The 15,162-nt window shown below is 41.5% G+C and overlaps 1 protein-coding gene across 1 annotated transcript in view; it reads left to right on the top strand.

Annotated features, from left to right (window-relative positions):
- Positions 1–15,162, top strand: part of CC2D2A (coiled-coil and C2 domain containing 2A) — a 135,461-nt gene that overhangs the window by 44,588 nt on the left and 75,711 nt on the right. Inside the window, exons 10-13 of the mRNA XM_082653861.1 lie at positions 1,416–1,552; positions 2,158–2,289; positions 9,548–9,757; positions 10,696–10,802. Coding sequence (XP_082509987.1) covers positions 1,416–1,552; positions 2,158–2,289; positions 9,548–9,757; positions 10,696–10,802 — 586 coding nt within the window. The remainder of the gene's footprint in view (positions 1–1,415; positions 1,553–2,157; positions 2,290–9,547; positions 9,758–10,695; positions 10,803–15,162) is intronic.

Raw genomic sequence — 15,162 nt, 5'->3', positions numbered from 1 at the left:
TTTCCTAATTTAATTTTGCTTGTGCCATAGTGCATACATAATAAATAAACATACATAAAATGAGCAAGTGCCCCAAAATGCTGTGATGAAAGCTTTGAAGACCATTGGACTAGTGGTGGACTGACGTTTAGACTTGTGGATAGATGAGGTGGGGGACAGAAAAAAAGGTAAAACGATAGTTTGCTCCGCATTTTCTAAGGACCCAGAGATAGGTTTTCCTAGGAATACTGGTATTAGTTGTTTTTTGTGGATGGGTTTGGGATGCAGAGTGTCCAAATGGCCACACGCTGGAAAATTAGCAGATTCAGGAATTTGGGGTGTTTTAGAGTGAGATAATTATAAAACAAAAACAAGTCTCCACCTTTCATTGTTCATTGCCAAATTGCATCCTGACCTTCATGTCAGCAGCGGCCAGCTTCTCCTCTAGCCCACTCTGCTGAAGAAGCAGGCCCAGATGTCTTTTTGGAATTGCGGATCTGCTCAGTCAGTCCCTGGCACAAGGTCTTCAGTGACCCCACCCCCTTGACCAGAACCCAAGCTCCTCTGAGACGTGCAGGGCTCTCCCGGCTCTCCCTCCTGCCCTCTGCTGACATTATCTCCAGGCACTGCTCCTGCCCTCAGCACCACTGCATTCTGGGTGTTTCTGTTTCCCACTCAGCACAGGTTGTTCCCTTGGGCAGACACTCTTGCTCGTCCCATCACCAGCTCTTTCCTTCTCAATCTTCAGGAGGCAGTGCAAATGGAAAAGCCTGTTTTTCACCGCTCCATCTCAAGTCTATCCCCTTCCCGCCCTGCATTATTATCACAGGTGTTCTTTTCTTCACCATGCTTACCATTCTCTGAAATCATCTTGTTCCGTCCTTTGTTGGCTGTTGCTGCCTGTCGCTCCCACTGACCCCACAGAGCCTCCTGAGCACCGGGCACAGGGAAGCTGTCAGCAAAGATCTGATCTGTGAACAGATCAAAGAGTGAGGGAGTAAATGAAGTCACGTTGACTCAAGTGAACTTTTTAATTTACAAAGCACTTCCTCATACTTTACTTCATTTAATTCTCCCAAGACCCCAAAGAAATAGATATTACAATCACTTTTGTATGAAAGGAAAGTGTTCAAAGAAGCATCTGGTCCAAATTCACTCTGCTGATGAGCCCAGGAGCAGCTCTTCTGATTTGGGTACCACAGTCCTCGCAGTGTGTGAGGCCACGCGGGTGAGTTAGGTGTAGAATATCCAACATGATACTGCGGGTAAACACATTCATCTTTCCCTTGGTCCTGCTTCCATAAATCAGTTTGGAGCATTTGCAGTTTCCAAGAACATAAGTAAAATCTCCGGTGGTGGTTTTCATTCACCAAATTGCGGTTTGAAACGTTCAGGTTGGCACTAATGAGGCTTGTATTTATTTATGAACTGTCTAGTGCCTACGTATAAAAAGCTTCCTGAGAATGTGCAGCCCAGGTACCCGGAAGACGAAGGCCTTTACATCGGGGCAAGACTGGAGGTGCCGAGAACCAACCAGAACATCATGGAGAACAGGTTGCTGGTGCAGGAGCCCGTAAGCTCTCAGCCCTGCTGCCTCATTGTAGCCCAGGAGGGATTCATGGATGCTCTTTATCCCATGGGCCATCACTGCAGCGTGGTACTCATTTCCTCCTGAGAGCGTCTGCACAGTGGTTCATTCTTCTTTTTTTTTTTTTTTTTCAATTTGTCCTCAATATGTTCAGTGGCCCTCAAACATCACACCCTCTCCTCTGCTCAAATCCCATCTTCTGCAAGCTGGAGTCAGGCTCCTCCTGTTAAATCCGATATTGGCAACCTTTTCCCAATTCACAGAAATTTTTAATCGTCCAAAGATAGAATGTTCTCAATTGTTTTTCTCCTTAGTGGCCTTTCTTAATTTTTGACAAATAGAAAATACATTTTTCTTAAACAATCCTTTAATTTTTTTCTTAAACTTTTTTTGAGGAGAGAAGGTTGAAAACTATATCTTAAATTAATTCTGGGGGCATTAGTGAAAACTCAATTTCTAATGGAAACAGAGACTTTAAAATATTTACCGGGCAGGGGGAAGGTGCATGAAATACGTATGTTGACAGAGAATTTCCCTGCAAACGCTGTTTATTTTGTAAACCATTTTCTGTCCCTCTGCTTGATCCCCAGGGGAGGAGATGGTTCGGAGATGATGGAAGAATCCTAGCACTGCCAAACCCCATCAAGCCATTTCCTTCAAGACCACCCATGCTGACACAGGAGCAAGACATTAAGGCAGAACTCGAAACACTGTATAAAAAGGTAAACCTCTCTCCCCATTTTTAATACATAAATTTGCTTGAAAGTGCTTTGCTTTTTGAATAGATTGGAATGATGAATTTGCAACATTCTATTTTGACTTTTTTTTTAATAATTCACTATCTTACACATGCAAAGCAAACAGCAGGCATATTATATAAGAGTGAGTCTCCTGCCCTCACCAAATCCCTTCTTAAACAAGGAATGAGTTTCCCAGGTAGGAATGGCTAGGTCAGCGTCTTTATTCACATAACCAGGTTAGCTACCCTGATTTTTTTTCTTTTCTCTCTGTCATCTCACATACACTGCAGGATTATTTCCCCCTCATTTTCTCTTTATTATATAACTGGAGATTTTCTATCCTTGCGAATCCTTTTTATGGTATGTTCCTCAGCTCTGGTACCACGCTGCCTGATTTGAGTCCTGGCCCTGTCACTCACTGGGCGAACTTGGCTCTCCCCGTCTCTGTGCTGCGATTTCTCCATCTATAAAATGGGAGTAATGATAGCATCTGCCTCCTGGGATTGTTGTGCAGATGGTTAAGATAATACATAAAAGTGCTTCAAACAGAGCTCAGTGAGGGCTGGCTGGTGTTGAATAGACAGTTGTCTGCTTTCAAATTTAATTATATTGCTCTTGCTTTCCTGAAATGTCCAGCAAGGATCACCTCCTTCAGAAACTCGTGTAATTATTTCAACACTGCTAGTGTGAAAGAGAATAAGGGGATATAAGATCATTCTATATAGCTATAGAGAGGCGTGTTGAACAGGGAAGACACAGGCCCAAGTCAGAGAATCTGAGCAGTTGGGTGTCCTACTGGGTTGTGCTTCAGGAAGCTCCCTTGACCACTCTGGAGCTGTTTCCTTAATTGAAAAATCTTCATCATCTCTACCTCATACGATTTTTGTGAGTATTGAGGTGATGTATCTGTTTGCACTTTTTTTAATGAATTTCTATAAAATATTGCTATTACAGACAAATAGTAATGAGTGACTACTTTGTGCAGAAATGTGACCCTGGGAGTAGGTTTACAAAACAAGCATAAACCGAAGTCCTAGTCCATGCGGGATTTATCATCTACTTGCTTATATGACAAAGATACATGCTATAATTAGTGATCCAGACAATATCGTCTTATGCATGTGTAATAATCCATCACCTTATCTCTTCATCCATCCAACCATTTCAGCAAGAAACACTGATATAATGAAGCAAAAAAATATGGGTTAAAGTTAGAAAATAGAAGAGTAATTACTATGGAGAGTAGGATCTTGAGGGAGCCAATTAAGATTAATCTTATATGTCTCCTTTAGAAGTTCTGAGCTAATTGGGAAATGCACAGGAATCAGAGAGGGATGCAGGTTTCAGCTGCAACTAAGGATAAAGCTGGAGAGCAGAATGCTGCTTGGACACAAGACCAATTGGGCTTCCGGCTCCATCTCCCAAGAGTTCTGTCCCCCCATCCAGAGAAGGGCCCCAATGAGTTCACCACGTGGACTGCCATGGAGAACCCACGGGGCCAGTGAGCAGGCTCTCGGGAGAGAGCTGAGAAGGGACAGCCAGAGGCCACCGGTTACTCTGCACAGCAAGGAATTTGGACCAATGGATCTTGGGCTCCAGTTGACTCTCTAATCAAGCAGTCTTCCTTCTCTTTTGGGAAGGAGCCAGTGGGGATGCGAGAGTGGGGAGAGCACAGAGAGTTTCCTCCCAATACTTTTGAGAGGGGAGACCTTCCTATCTTGTGCGCAGAAACAGGAAAGTAGAGGAAAATAATAGTTCCACTACGAGGGGCTGGTCATCCTGCATCACAGAGCAAAAGTTAGAGAAGGGAGAACTCTAACGGGGCTGAAGTCTTCCAAGGTCATTTCATAGAAAGTTAGGCTTCAAACATAGCAAAGCATAGAGACTCTGTCAGCGTGCCTAAGAAAGAAGCAAAGGTTATATTAGAGGTTATAAAGAGGTAGGAATAACCTCTTTGTTTCTCCGCCCTCTTTGTTTCCTACCTCTTTATTATTCCTACCTCTTTGTTTCTCCATAACAGGTTGCCTGTTAATTTCACTGTTGATTTGTATACCTCAGTCTTTTTTTTTAATGTGTTTATGGAACTTTCTAGTAATTCAAACAACAATGCATTTCTTTCAGAGTTAATTTTTTACAGTTCTATTGATTTACTAACTTTCACCTTTTCTTACATTTATTCAGGTCTATCTGATGCCAAAACCCATTTTTTCTCCTCTCTGTTCCATGTAATAGGCTTGCCTTTAAGAAGCAGTGTTAAATGCATATGACCTATATTTTCAGTCTAATGTCCAAACATACCTTATATCTGGGAGTTTTGACATGATGCAGGAGCAGAGAAATAGATAAACAGGCAGTGATTGTTTTATTCATAGATCATTAATCTATCTTCGCTCTCCTTCCTCCACTACCCTGAGAGTAACAAAGGGCAAATACTGTTTTATTCCTCTTCTAACCCTCGCACTTGGCAGGAAGCCTGGCATGTAGGAATGCCTTAGTAAAAGTGTGAATTGAATATCATTTAAATGACTCAGTTGAGCTGAATGAATCTAGAAGAAATTCCTTGTTTTCTACTCCTCTCCTTAACTCGGCTGTCTCTCCTGTAAAACAGTAGCCCTCTTAGAGCCTGGCTTCATCCTGGCAACTAAATGATGGAAAACCAAGTCGGTGTGCTAGATCAGGAATTGGCAATTGATGAATTTACACTTCAGAGCTCTCAGGTCTGATGCTAACCCAGCAGGACTGACCAAACCCATCCTGGATGGGAGTCAAGCCTGGCTCTTCTTTGATTAGACTGCCAATTCAAATGAGGGAGTGTATGTCCTCTTATTAGATAAATTACGAGGTTTATTTAGAAGGGAGTTGGTATTCAGCCCTCCTTCTTTGAACATTTTCCTTAATTACAGAGGGAAAAGAAGTAGTTTTTAAAAGCGAAATATTCTGCTGCTACTAAACTGAGATTCTTTTTTAGAGACCATTAAAGATAGAGAAATGCAAAAAGATTAGATATTGTGCAAAGAACAAAGTTAAACCTCAAATGAGAAAGATTGCAATTTAATACCTCGTAAGAAGTAACTAACCCAAAAATAAAAAGTAAAAATTCCAAATGAGACATTGCAGGTAAAACATAAACAGTATTATGCAGTTTGCTTAAGCATAATAGCAAAGTAAGTTTAGGGTTGCTGAAAGCTGTTCCAACAGCCTCCTTCCTCCCTCCCTCCCTCCCTCCCTCCCTCCCTCCCTTCCTTCCTTCCTTCCTTCCTCCTGCCTTCCATCCTACCTATCCTCCTGCCTTTCTTCTTTTCTTTTTAATTCTTTCCGTCCTCAACTGAGTCTACTATATTCTTAGTTGTGCTAAACTCTGGAAACTCAGAGGTAGCAACATTCAAACTTGGCCTTAGAGAGACTTTGTGCCTAGTGGGGGGAGACAGAAATGTCGTCAAGTGTTAAAGGCACAGTGATTAGAAGTCAACATGGCATTCCCAGGGACATATGTGTAGCTGCCTCCTCTTTTTTCAAAACTGCACACTAATCTGAGGAATTTAGCATAATTCCAACCTCCTTGTTCATCACAACATGATAGAACTATTACTTTCCCCTTCCACTATTCTCAGCCATTTTTCACAGAAGCATTGGTCCCCTACTGTGTAATGAGCACTGCAGTAGTCAGCACTCTTTGGGTTGCAAGTGACAGAAACCCACTGCAAACTAGCTTAAGCAAAGAGAGAACTTGGTGGCTTACAAAATTGGGAAGGATCTGGAGATAAATCACAAAATGAAGGAGGGGCTTTAGGAACTAGGACTCTGGGACCGGGGACTCTGTGCCAGCAGGTGTCTCTCTCTGCCTTTCTTTCTCCTGGTTCTCCTTGAATGTTGACTGGTCTCCTTCTCTCCTGTTGTAGGCAGGCCAGAATTCTCCATGTGTTAGGACCCTTGATAACCTAAGCTTAGAAACTCCAGAGGAAAGGGATCATATCTTTCCCCAAGGTTCACATTATCAACACCAAGGACAAACTAGTCAGTTTTAAGTGGGACATATGCCCCCCCACACCAACCTCATGTCATAGAGATATACCCAGAAGATGGAGAATGAGAAAGCTTCCCAGAGAAGACCAGAACAACAGCTATAGAATCTACTGCAGGCTCTGGGCTGGATTCAGGTTCTGTTGCTATTATTTTCCCAGGACAAATATAGAAACTTTTATTTTAATTCCACCAATGATTATTCTTTTTCTGTCCAACCTTAAAAATTCTGTCTCCATCGGCAAGCATCTCTGAACACACTGAGAACATCAGCAGATAATCCATGTACATCACCTCTGATAGTTTGCGTTTTCAGTTTTCCACTGAAGACTGAAGAATCAAATCAATTTCAAAATTAAAATAATATACCTTATAAATATTATTTATTTTTAGGAGAAAGTTTTTGTACTGTTTTCATGATAGTTTTCAGAAAAGAAAACAGATACAGCAGAAAGAAAGACAAGAGACTAGGGGTCTTTCTCCCTAATAGGAAGAGAGTTGGGGGTCTTTTGAGCAGTCTAACCCAATGCCCACCAGGAGTCCTGGAAGCTTTTTCACTTGGTTGAGCTGAGCTGAAGGCAGAGACCAGCAGCAATCATTTAAACATGGGCTAATGAAGATTTGGGGGAGGAGACACGAAGTACAGCTGACCTAGGTAACATTAGGACCATACTACCGACATTACTTACTCATACTAAGAAGAGTACAAGATGGAACCTGAGGGCCACACCCTGAGCGACTTCAGAACTCTGTAACCCATGGTAAGAGGAACAGCAAAGCAAGGACCAGCAGGAGCCAGACAATTACAGAGGAACTTTCCGTCAGGTCTGTGGATTGATGTTTAGTGGTACACATCTTTGTGAGGTGGGAATTTTTAAATTCATCCAGGTGGTCAGTGTGACAGTAAGACACAGAGTCACCACATGAAGATTAAAAGCCTCTAACACGAATGCAGGTTATAACTGGATACTTTTGCTTGAATGAAAGAAAAGAGATGGGCCGCCATTGTTGCGGTGTGAAGTGTAAGGATATTAATCTCAAAATTAGGACTTTCATAAGGTACAAAATATTGGAATATGACCCCTGTCGGGATGGGCTTTCCTCCCTGTAAATCCAAATGGAAGCTCAATTCAGCATATTTTGGAAGGTACTGAGGTATAGTCAATGCACTCTTATTCAAGCATAGCATATTTGTAAACACATCCCAGTTTTACAAGAACATTTTTTAAAAATGAAAAATCTATAGGTCTTCTCATCAAAAAGACAGACTTAATGTTATTTTATAGAAAAAACTTGTCCTTTTATGAAAACATAGGGTACACTGTACAGGCGTCCTGTAGGAAATCATAAGTTCTAAATATACATTAATTGTCTACTAATTCAGGGGAAAATAAGTATGAAATTGAATGGCTAAAAGGAAATATACTCATATATCCTTACTCGTGAATACTGGTACAAAGCAGGCAACAAGACAACCCAACAACAAATTTACTGGTAAATGAAGACTCGTGTATATGCTTTACTGTAAGTGCAAATACTGGTACTATTTCAATGACTAATAGTAACTGAAAAGTAGATCACACTATATAACATGAGAATACATTTTTGGACATGTATACATGTATACATGTATACATACACACAGTGTATACATGTATACATTTTTGGACATGTATACATGTATACATACACACAGTGTGACCTGTTTTCCATACTTAGTCTGATGGGGAGAATGTTAGGATCTTGTGATGCAGGATTCTAACTCTGGAGCCCCCTCTTCCAGTTTCCATCCCTCCCTCTGCACATCTCAGACTTCATCCTTCCTGCCCCAAGTTATAAAGATCACACCCCATTTTTCCCCTTTCAATCTATTGCTGCTCGCAGACAGGCCTCACTACGTTGTAGGCAACCAAAAATCTCTATGGAATTGTTGCAGGAAAGGGGACCCCTTCCAGGGCCCAAGCATGGGCTCTTGTCTAATGGCCAGCAGTTCCCTAACAGAATGAACTAGGTGATATGTGTGAAGTGCTTTATATGATGCCTAGTGACCTACAAAATGCCAACTGGATCTTTTTCCTCAGCCTCCCATTTGTACGATAAAGAGATAGAGGCACGGAGATGTGTAGTGACTTGCCCAAGGTTCCAGAGCAAGTTAGAGGTGGAGCCACAGCTAGAATCCAAGGCTTCTGACCCCAGTTCAGCATCTTTACATAATACCATGAAGACGAATTAAATGAAGAGATTCCTGAACACGTTACCCGCAATTAACATCGGATAGATGCTTCACTTCTGACTAGAATATTTGCAGCTTCCAATTTACCTCATAACTTATAAATAATACATTTGGGCCACATAATCTTTTCTAGATAACATAAATAGCTTCCAAAAACTCCTCTCTGCAAAGGGGAGGATCGAGTGAAGTGTGTCAAACCCCACATCCTGACTGTAGTCAATGTCTATGACAAGGAGAGAACATGAAGACACAAAATCAAAAAGGTGTCCTCCCCACCTTGGAGCTCTGCAACCTCCAAAACTAGTCACCTACAAGCAGCAGTGATCAACATGGAATATCTTGATGAGTTTAAGGAAGAAAAACAGAGATTTATCTGACACTCTGTACACCAAGTGATCCAGGAAAGTCCCAGTGGAAATTTCCACTCCTGTTTTCTACACACTCAGCTGCCCCAACTATCTCTTCCTCTGTTATTTTGCAGACTGACTTTCTTCTTCCCAGGAAAACTAGGTGCCCGCCTGAAGCTCGGTTCAGTATGTTAGTCTCTGGCTGTTGTCTACAAACTAAAAACTTCTCCACGTGGAGAGTATATCTATGATCCAAATAATGATCAGTTTGGATTAGAATCTATGCTTCTCTCATTAAAAGAATTTCAAGGTCACCAGCTGCAAAGCCCAAAATTTCCAGGAAATGGGATAGTCGCATGACAAAGATTAGGGCAATGACTCAGTAGAGATAAACCCTAAAAGACCTAGGAAAGCAAGATTGAAATGATTTCTTTTCTCACTCCTTGTCCTTCATTTTACTTTTCAAGTGTTCAGAAAAGGGCAGGCCCCTAAAACCCCAGGGAACAGGGAATGGAGCAAGGTTCTCCTGGCTTGATTAGGGTAGGAAATATTTTGCATCTGACTTTTCCCATTGCACATCAGATCAGTATCTAGGAAGTGCTTTAACTGTGTTTCCCCTACACTCTGCTCTCTTTGGCAGGCAGTAAAATACATCCACAGAAGTCAGCATTTGATTGGATCTGGAGACCCTCCTGGAAATTTCCAACTGGACATTGATATTTTGGGGTTAATCTTCACACATCATCCCTGTTTTAGCCGAGAGCATGTTTTGGCAGCCAAACTGGCCCAGTTATATGACCAGTACCTTGCAAGACGCCAGAGACACAAGGCACAATTTCTTACCGACAAGGTACCCGTGATCTCTTCCATGCCAATTGTTGAGGGGGTTGGTTCTCCTGAGGAGCCCAAACAACAAAAATACCTTCTAGCAGCAAATGCTCGTGTGCTTCCTTCATGTTCCCTCTGTCTAGGATATGATGTGTTGACCTACCTAGAGGCAAAAGAAAGGATACAACCATGTACATTTAACCTGTACAAATTCAGTGGCACACACTTGGTTGAAAGAACGATTCCTGCAAACAGAGCAAGGAATCTCGCCCACTGGCAGTGGGTAGCTGTGTCTTGCTTACGTGATCTCATATGATGAGACCATTCATGGCCTGAGAATCTCTGTGTCCTTAGAGACATTCTCATTGTTATATGTAATTTACCCTAACATGGTACCTAAACAAGTCAGTTGTTTCAACGTAAGGAAATGTCTACCCATTTTGGATTTACTTCTAATGTGACACTGTCCCGTGGGATCTCCATGGGTAGTTTTGACTATAGACAACTTTTGCCCTGACTTTAAAACCTTACTACCCAAATAAGAGATAACGCCACAATATCTCCTCCTATAGGTCTATAATTTTATGCTCTCTTTATATCACAAGAATGTCGTTATATGTCCAGGCCCCAGAGAGACCCCCACCCCACCTTGAAAGAAAAGTTGTTTCTGAGACAGTAGAGTAAAAGTAGCATCTGTCATGAGCAGCTGGGTCTGGGCCACAGAACAAGGATGGACACACACAGTTCTTTATTATTCCTTTTTTTTTTTTTTTTTAATAGAAGCAATAGCTGTCTGTCAAAATTCACTTCAGTGAAAGCATGGAGATGGCTGGATGCTTGCACATCCCTTCACAGGTTGCTGACATCATTTTGCCCTGGAGAAGTGGGTGGGTCCAAGCCCATCACTTGTAGTAAGGAGTAGAGCTTCTAACTCAGATCTTGTATCCATATCTTTTCTAGCTCCAAGCTCTAAGAAATGCTGTTCAGATGGGCCTTAATCCAGCAAAAACTCCTAAGTCTCTTGAAACAACCCAAAAAACCATCAATGAGTATAAATCTGAAATTCGGTGAGTAAAATCTATAACTACTGCTTTTTTTCCCCTGTACACATTGAGAGTTTATTTTTTCACAGTTTTTCTGAATGCACTGAATACATTAAGCCAAATGAAATAACGATATATGTCGATCATATTAACACCAAATTTGAAGTCCAAGAAATGAATGAAGACGGGAGGGCGCACGGGGGAATAGGGTAACTTGCACACTCTGCTAGTGTAAACAAATATTGCTACAGCCACCACCTCAGAGAGCAGCCTGTCCAGAGACGAGCAAGGAGTTGAAAATGCCAGCAGACTAGGACCCGGCAATTCTGCTTCAGACACATGTACTCCAAGGAGCTGTGTGCGCATGTGCACTGGACATGTGTGCAAGCATTTCACAGCATCACTTACAAGAGTAAGAAGCTAGAGATAACCCCACACCAGAATGAACCCATCTGCTTCAATCTTTAAATGAACGTCCCTCCCATCTAATTTAGTTAGAAGGACCAAATTAGATCTGTGTACATCATGGATAAAATAGTGCTGAATAAAAAAATCAGTTGTAAGAGGAGACTTGCTGTGTGATACAGGTCACAAGCCCTAAAGAGCATGTGAAACAACAATACTCATGTATTCCAGGTACGCACATGTGTGTTACATACAGACGGAAAAGACACACATGCCAGTTTCTTCCTCCAGGGAGGGAGAGAAGGGGATGGAATGGAGAGGTCTTCAAATGGAACTCTAACATTGCAAAACAAACAAACAAAAATTCTGAGTAAATGTGAAAAAATGTTAGTAAGTGTCATATTATTTATTATATGTGCTCTTCTATATCTTGAAATTTTTCATAATTAAAATTCAAAAATTAAAACCCTGATCATTGCCAAACAATAAGGAAACATACAATGTGGAATGTGAACATTTATTCTAGAGTCCTATTTCTCAGGGAAAATCATGGGTAACAGTTTTTTGCTAGTTCTTCCACATATATATACATGTGTGTATACATATATATACACAGATGTGTTTATGTGTATATATTTTACTTTTTTAAAGAATCACATTGCATTTACCACCTTGCAACTTGCTTTTTTATGTAAAATGCATCTGAGACCTTTTCCTATCATAGTACATCTAGGTCTATATCATTGTTTAAGAGCTGACATTATATAGATTTTACATTCCCCATTAATAGGTGTTTGTATTATTCCTATTTTTTATTACTTTAAGTTGTACTCTAACACTCCTATATGTATGTATTTGTGTACCTGTATAAGTATTTCCACAGAATAAATTCTTAGAACAGGAATTAATAAATCAAGGGGTTTATCATTTTTAATTTTTATTGGAGTAGAGTTGATTTACAATGTCATGTTATTTTCTGCTGTACAGCAAAGTGAATCAGTTACACATATACATATATCCACTCTTTTTCAGATTGTTTTCCCATATAGATCATAACAGAGTATTAAGTAGAGTTCCCTGTGCTATCCAGTAGGTCCTTATTAGTTATCTATTCAAGGAATTTAAATGTATACTTTTCTCTTCACAATCTGCCCTTGAGTTGGAAATTCTCCTACCAAAGTGAAAATTAGTGATGTTTGTATACTATAGTTGTAAAAGTGTGAGGAGTATGTTTAAAAATGAAAATTCTTATTTATGTTAAAAGAAAAGCACATTGCCTCCTCCTCGTGAAAGTAATTTTTGTTTTAGTATACACTGAGTAAGAAAAAGTGACAAAAAGCTACTCTGGATACAATGAAGGTTTGATATGGAATTGCATTTATTAATCAGTATTTGAGAAACAGTAGCAGAATCGTGTGTGAGTCCTACAGACCATGCCAGGTGGACCCATGGATCGCAGACCCATTGCAAACATCCTGCCACCCCTGGAGATGGAAACCACTGAGATTCAGCATTTCTGATGCAGTGAAAGAGTGGATTTTAGTCCTTTACTGACTTTTCACATGGTGGAAAAGCAAATTCTAAGCAGATGGTCTGTTCCTGGATATCTCATCAAGCGGACCTGTTCCCTGAAGCCCCCTGGGAGCTGCTGATGAGCCAGCTGCCTTGGAGCCCACCCCTGGGTATCTGATAGGTCCCAGGTTGGGGCAGCTAACCTCAGCCAGTGACGCATTTTCCATCTTATTTTCCGTAAATGGCATCATGACCACACTGCTCGTCCTCTGCACTGGAACCAGGCTGTATTAAGAAAGGAAACATGGGTGTTCGTGCAATACAGGGGAACACTTTATTTAACCCTCTCCTGGATCTTCACCCTCACATATGCTCAATCTTGAACAAATAACAAGTCTAGGATCTCAGATCCCCATCCAGCTACACTTTATCCCTGTATTTCCCTTCACAGCCAAACTTCTGGCAAGTATTTACTAATAAGTATTTTAAATGTAAATTTGGTAAGTACTGCTGTCTCTACTCCCTCCCCTCCCCTTCACTGTCCAGTCTAGCCTCTTTCCTGCGCCCACCTTTGCCCTGAGGCTGATCTTGCCACAGTCCTGGGGAACCTCCGTGTTGCTAAGCAGAAGGGGACCTCTCAGCCCCCCTGGTACTTGGCATTGGGCACTGTCCCCACAGGGTGCCACACACCACCCTCTCTCAGATGCCCTCACCCCTCTTCGGCCACCTGTCCTTCCCACTATCCTTTGCCTAATCTTCCTTCTTTGCCCAGCCTCTAAATGTTCAGAGTTCCTCCCAGGATTTTTTTGTTTTTAATCTTTTGTTAATCTGCATTTTCTCCTGAGATGAATCCAGTCCTGTGGTTTTAAATATCATCTAGATGCCAATGTGGCTCCCAAAGTTTCACCTCTGGGCTGGACTCCTTTCCACACTCCAGACCCCATCTACATCAGGCTTCAGAAAAGTGTTACCCTTGGGCGTCCCTGGTGGCGCAGTGGTTGAGAATCTGCCTGCCTATGCAGGGGACACGGGTTCGAGCCTTGGTCTGGGAAGATCCCACATGCCGCGGAGCAACTGGGCCCGTGAGCCACAACTACTGAGCCTGCGCGTCTGGAGCTTGTGCTCCGCAACAAGAGAGGCCACGATGGTGAGAGGCCCGCGCACCGTGATGAAGAGTGGCCCCCGCTCACCACAACTAGAGAAAGCCCTCGTACAGAAACTAAGACCCAACACAGCCAAAAATAAATAAACAGATTTAAAAAAAGAAAAAGAAAAGTGTTACCCAGCTCCCTAATCATAGTTGCCTTTTCCTCTTCCTCCATAGTCTGGCAACAATCTGTAATTAAATATTCTTTCGTGATTCTTTGCTTCTCTAGCTCATAGGTCAAATTTTACTTGCTAAGCGTTCTTTTTAGCATTTCTGAGAAACTATCTTGTCAGGGACTAAAAAAGGAAGTAGAAAATATATCAGAAAGGCTTAAGGTGTCATATAACTCAGTAAAATAATTTTATATTGCAGTGTTTTTTAAAGGAGGCAGGAGAGATAGCTGCTAAAGGCATAAGAGAAGAACAGATCACTAGGTAATGACAGATAATATTTGTGGACCACTTACCAGATGTCAGACATGGTTCTAGTATTAATTAACTCGTTTACTCCTCCCAACAACCCTGTGAAATAAATTCTATTATCATCTCTACTTTCAGATAAGGCATGGAGAAGTAAAATAGTTTGCCCAAGGCCGGCTAGAACCAGGATTTAAATCTGGGTATCTTGGTTCCCACATCTGTGCCCTTAACCAGAATGCTTTACTGTTCCTCAAGAAGAATGTTTCTTATTCTAGTTCATTGCCTCCTAGCTTTTCTAAGGTCTTCCAAGAGTCCCAAATCTTGGCTACCCAACCACTAACTGGCCAACAGCTTCTACCAGCTTCCTTTTCCATGACACCAACTGAATGATCAGAAACCTAGACCTCTGTGTTTCTCTGCACCATCTCCAGACTAAGTCATCACAAGTACAACCAACTTCCAGACACAGGCCTTCCTTCTGGAGTTCAGGAGGTGATGATTCATGAAACACTGTGGCTATGGTTTCCTAGGGCACTCTGTCAGTCATTTATCTATGTGTCTGTCTCCTGAGCCAAGCTATCAACTCCCTGAGAACAGAGACACCTACTATCTCCTAGGAACCACTTCTGAATCCCCTGGAATGACACCTGATACTTGCCCAAGAAAAAAAAAATCTAATTAATTAACTAACTAATGGCATAATAGAGTACATTTGGCTATTATTTGTAGAGGGGGCTTAAAGTAAGGCATTAAATAATTCCCAAACACTTTAGATAATATCAATCACAATGAAAGCATTTTCAAAAGAAGCCTCTTCAAAGCAAGCCAAAAATATCGCTAATCTAGTCAGCACTGAAAACTCACCAAGGGATGTAGTAACATTACTTCATCTCCTAAACGT

The sequence above is a fragment of the Grampus griseus genome, assembly GCF_964374135.1.
Source record: "Grampus griseus genome assembly, chromosome: 4".
In the NCBI taxonomy this organism is placed as follows: Eukaryota; Metazoa; Chordata; class Mammalia; order Artiodactyla; family Delphinidae; genus Grampus; species Grampus griseus.
Note: the sequence above shows the minus strand (reverse complement) of the source record. Positions and strands in the feature narration are given on the sequence as shown.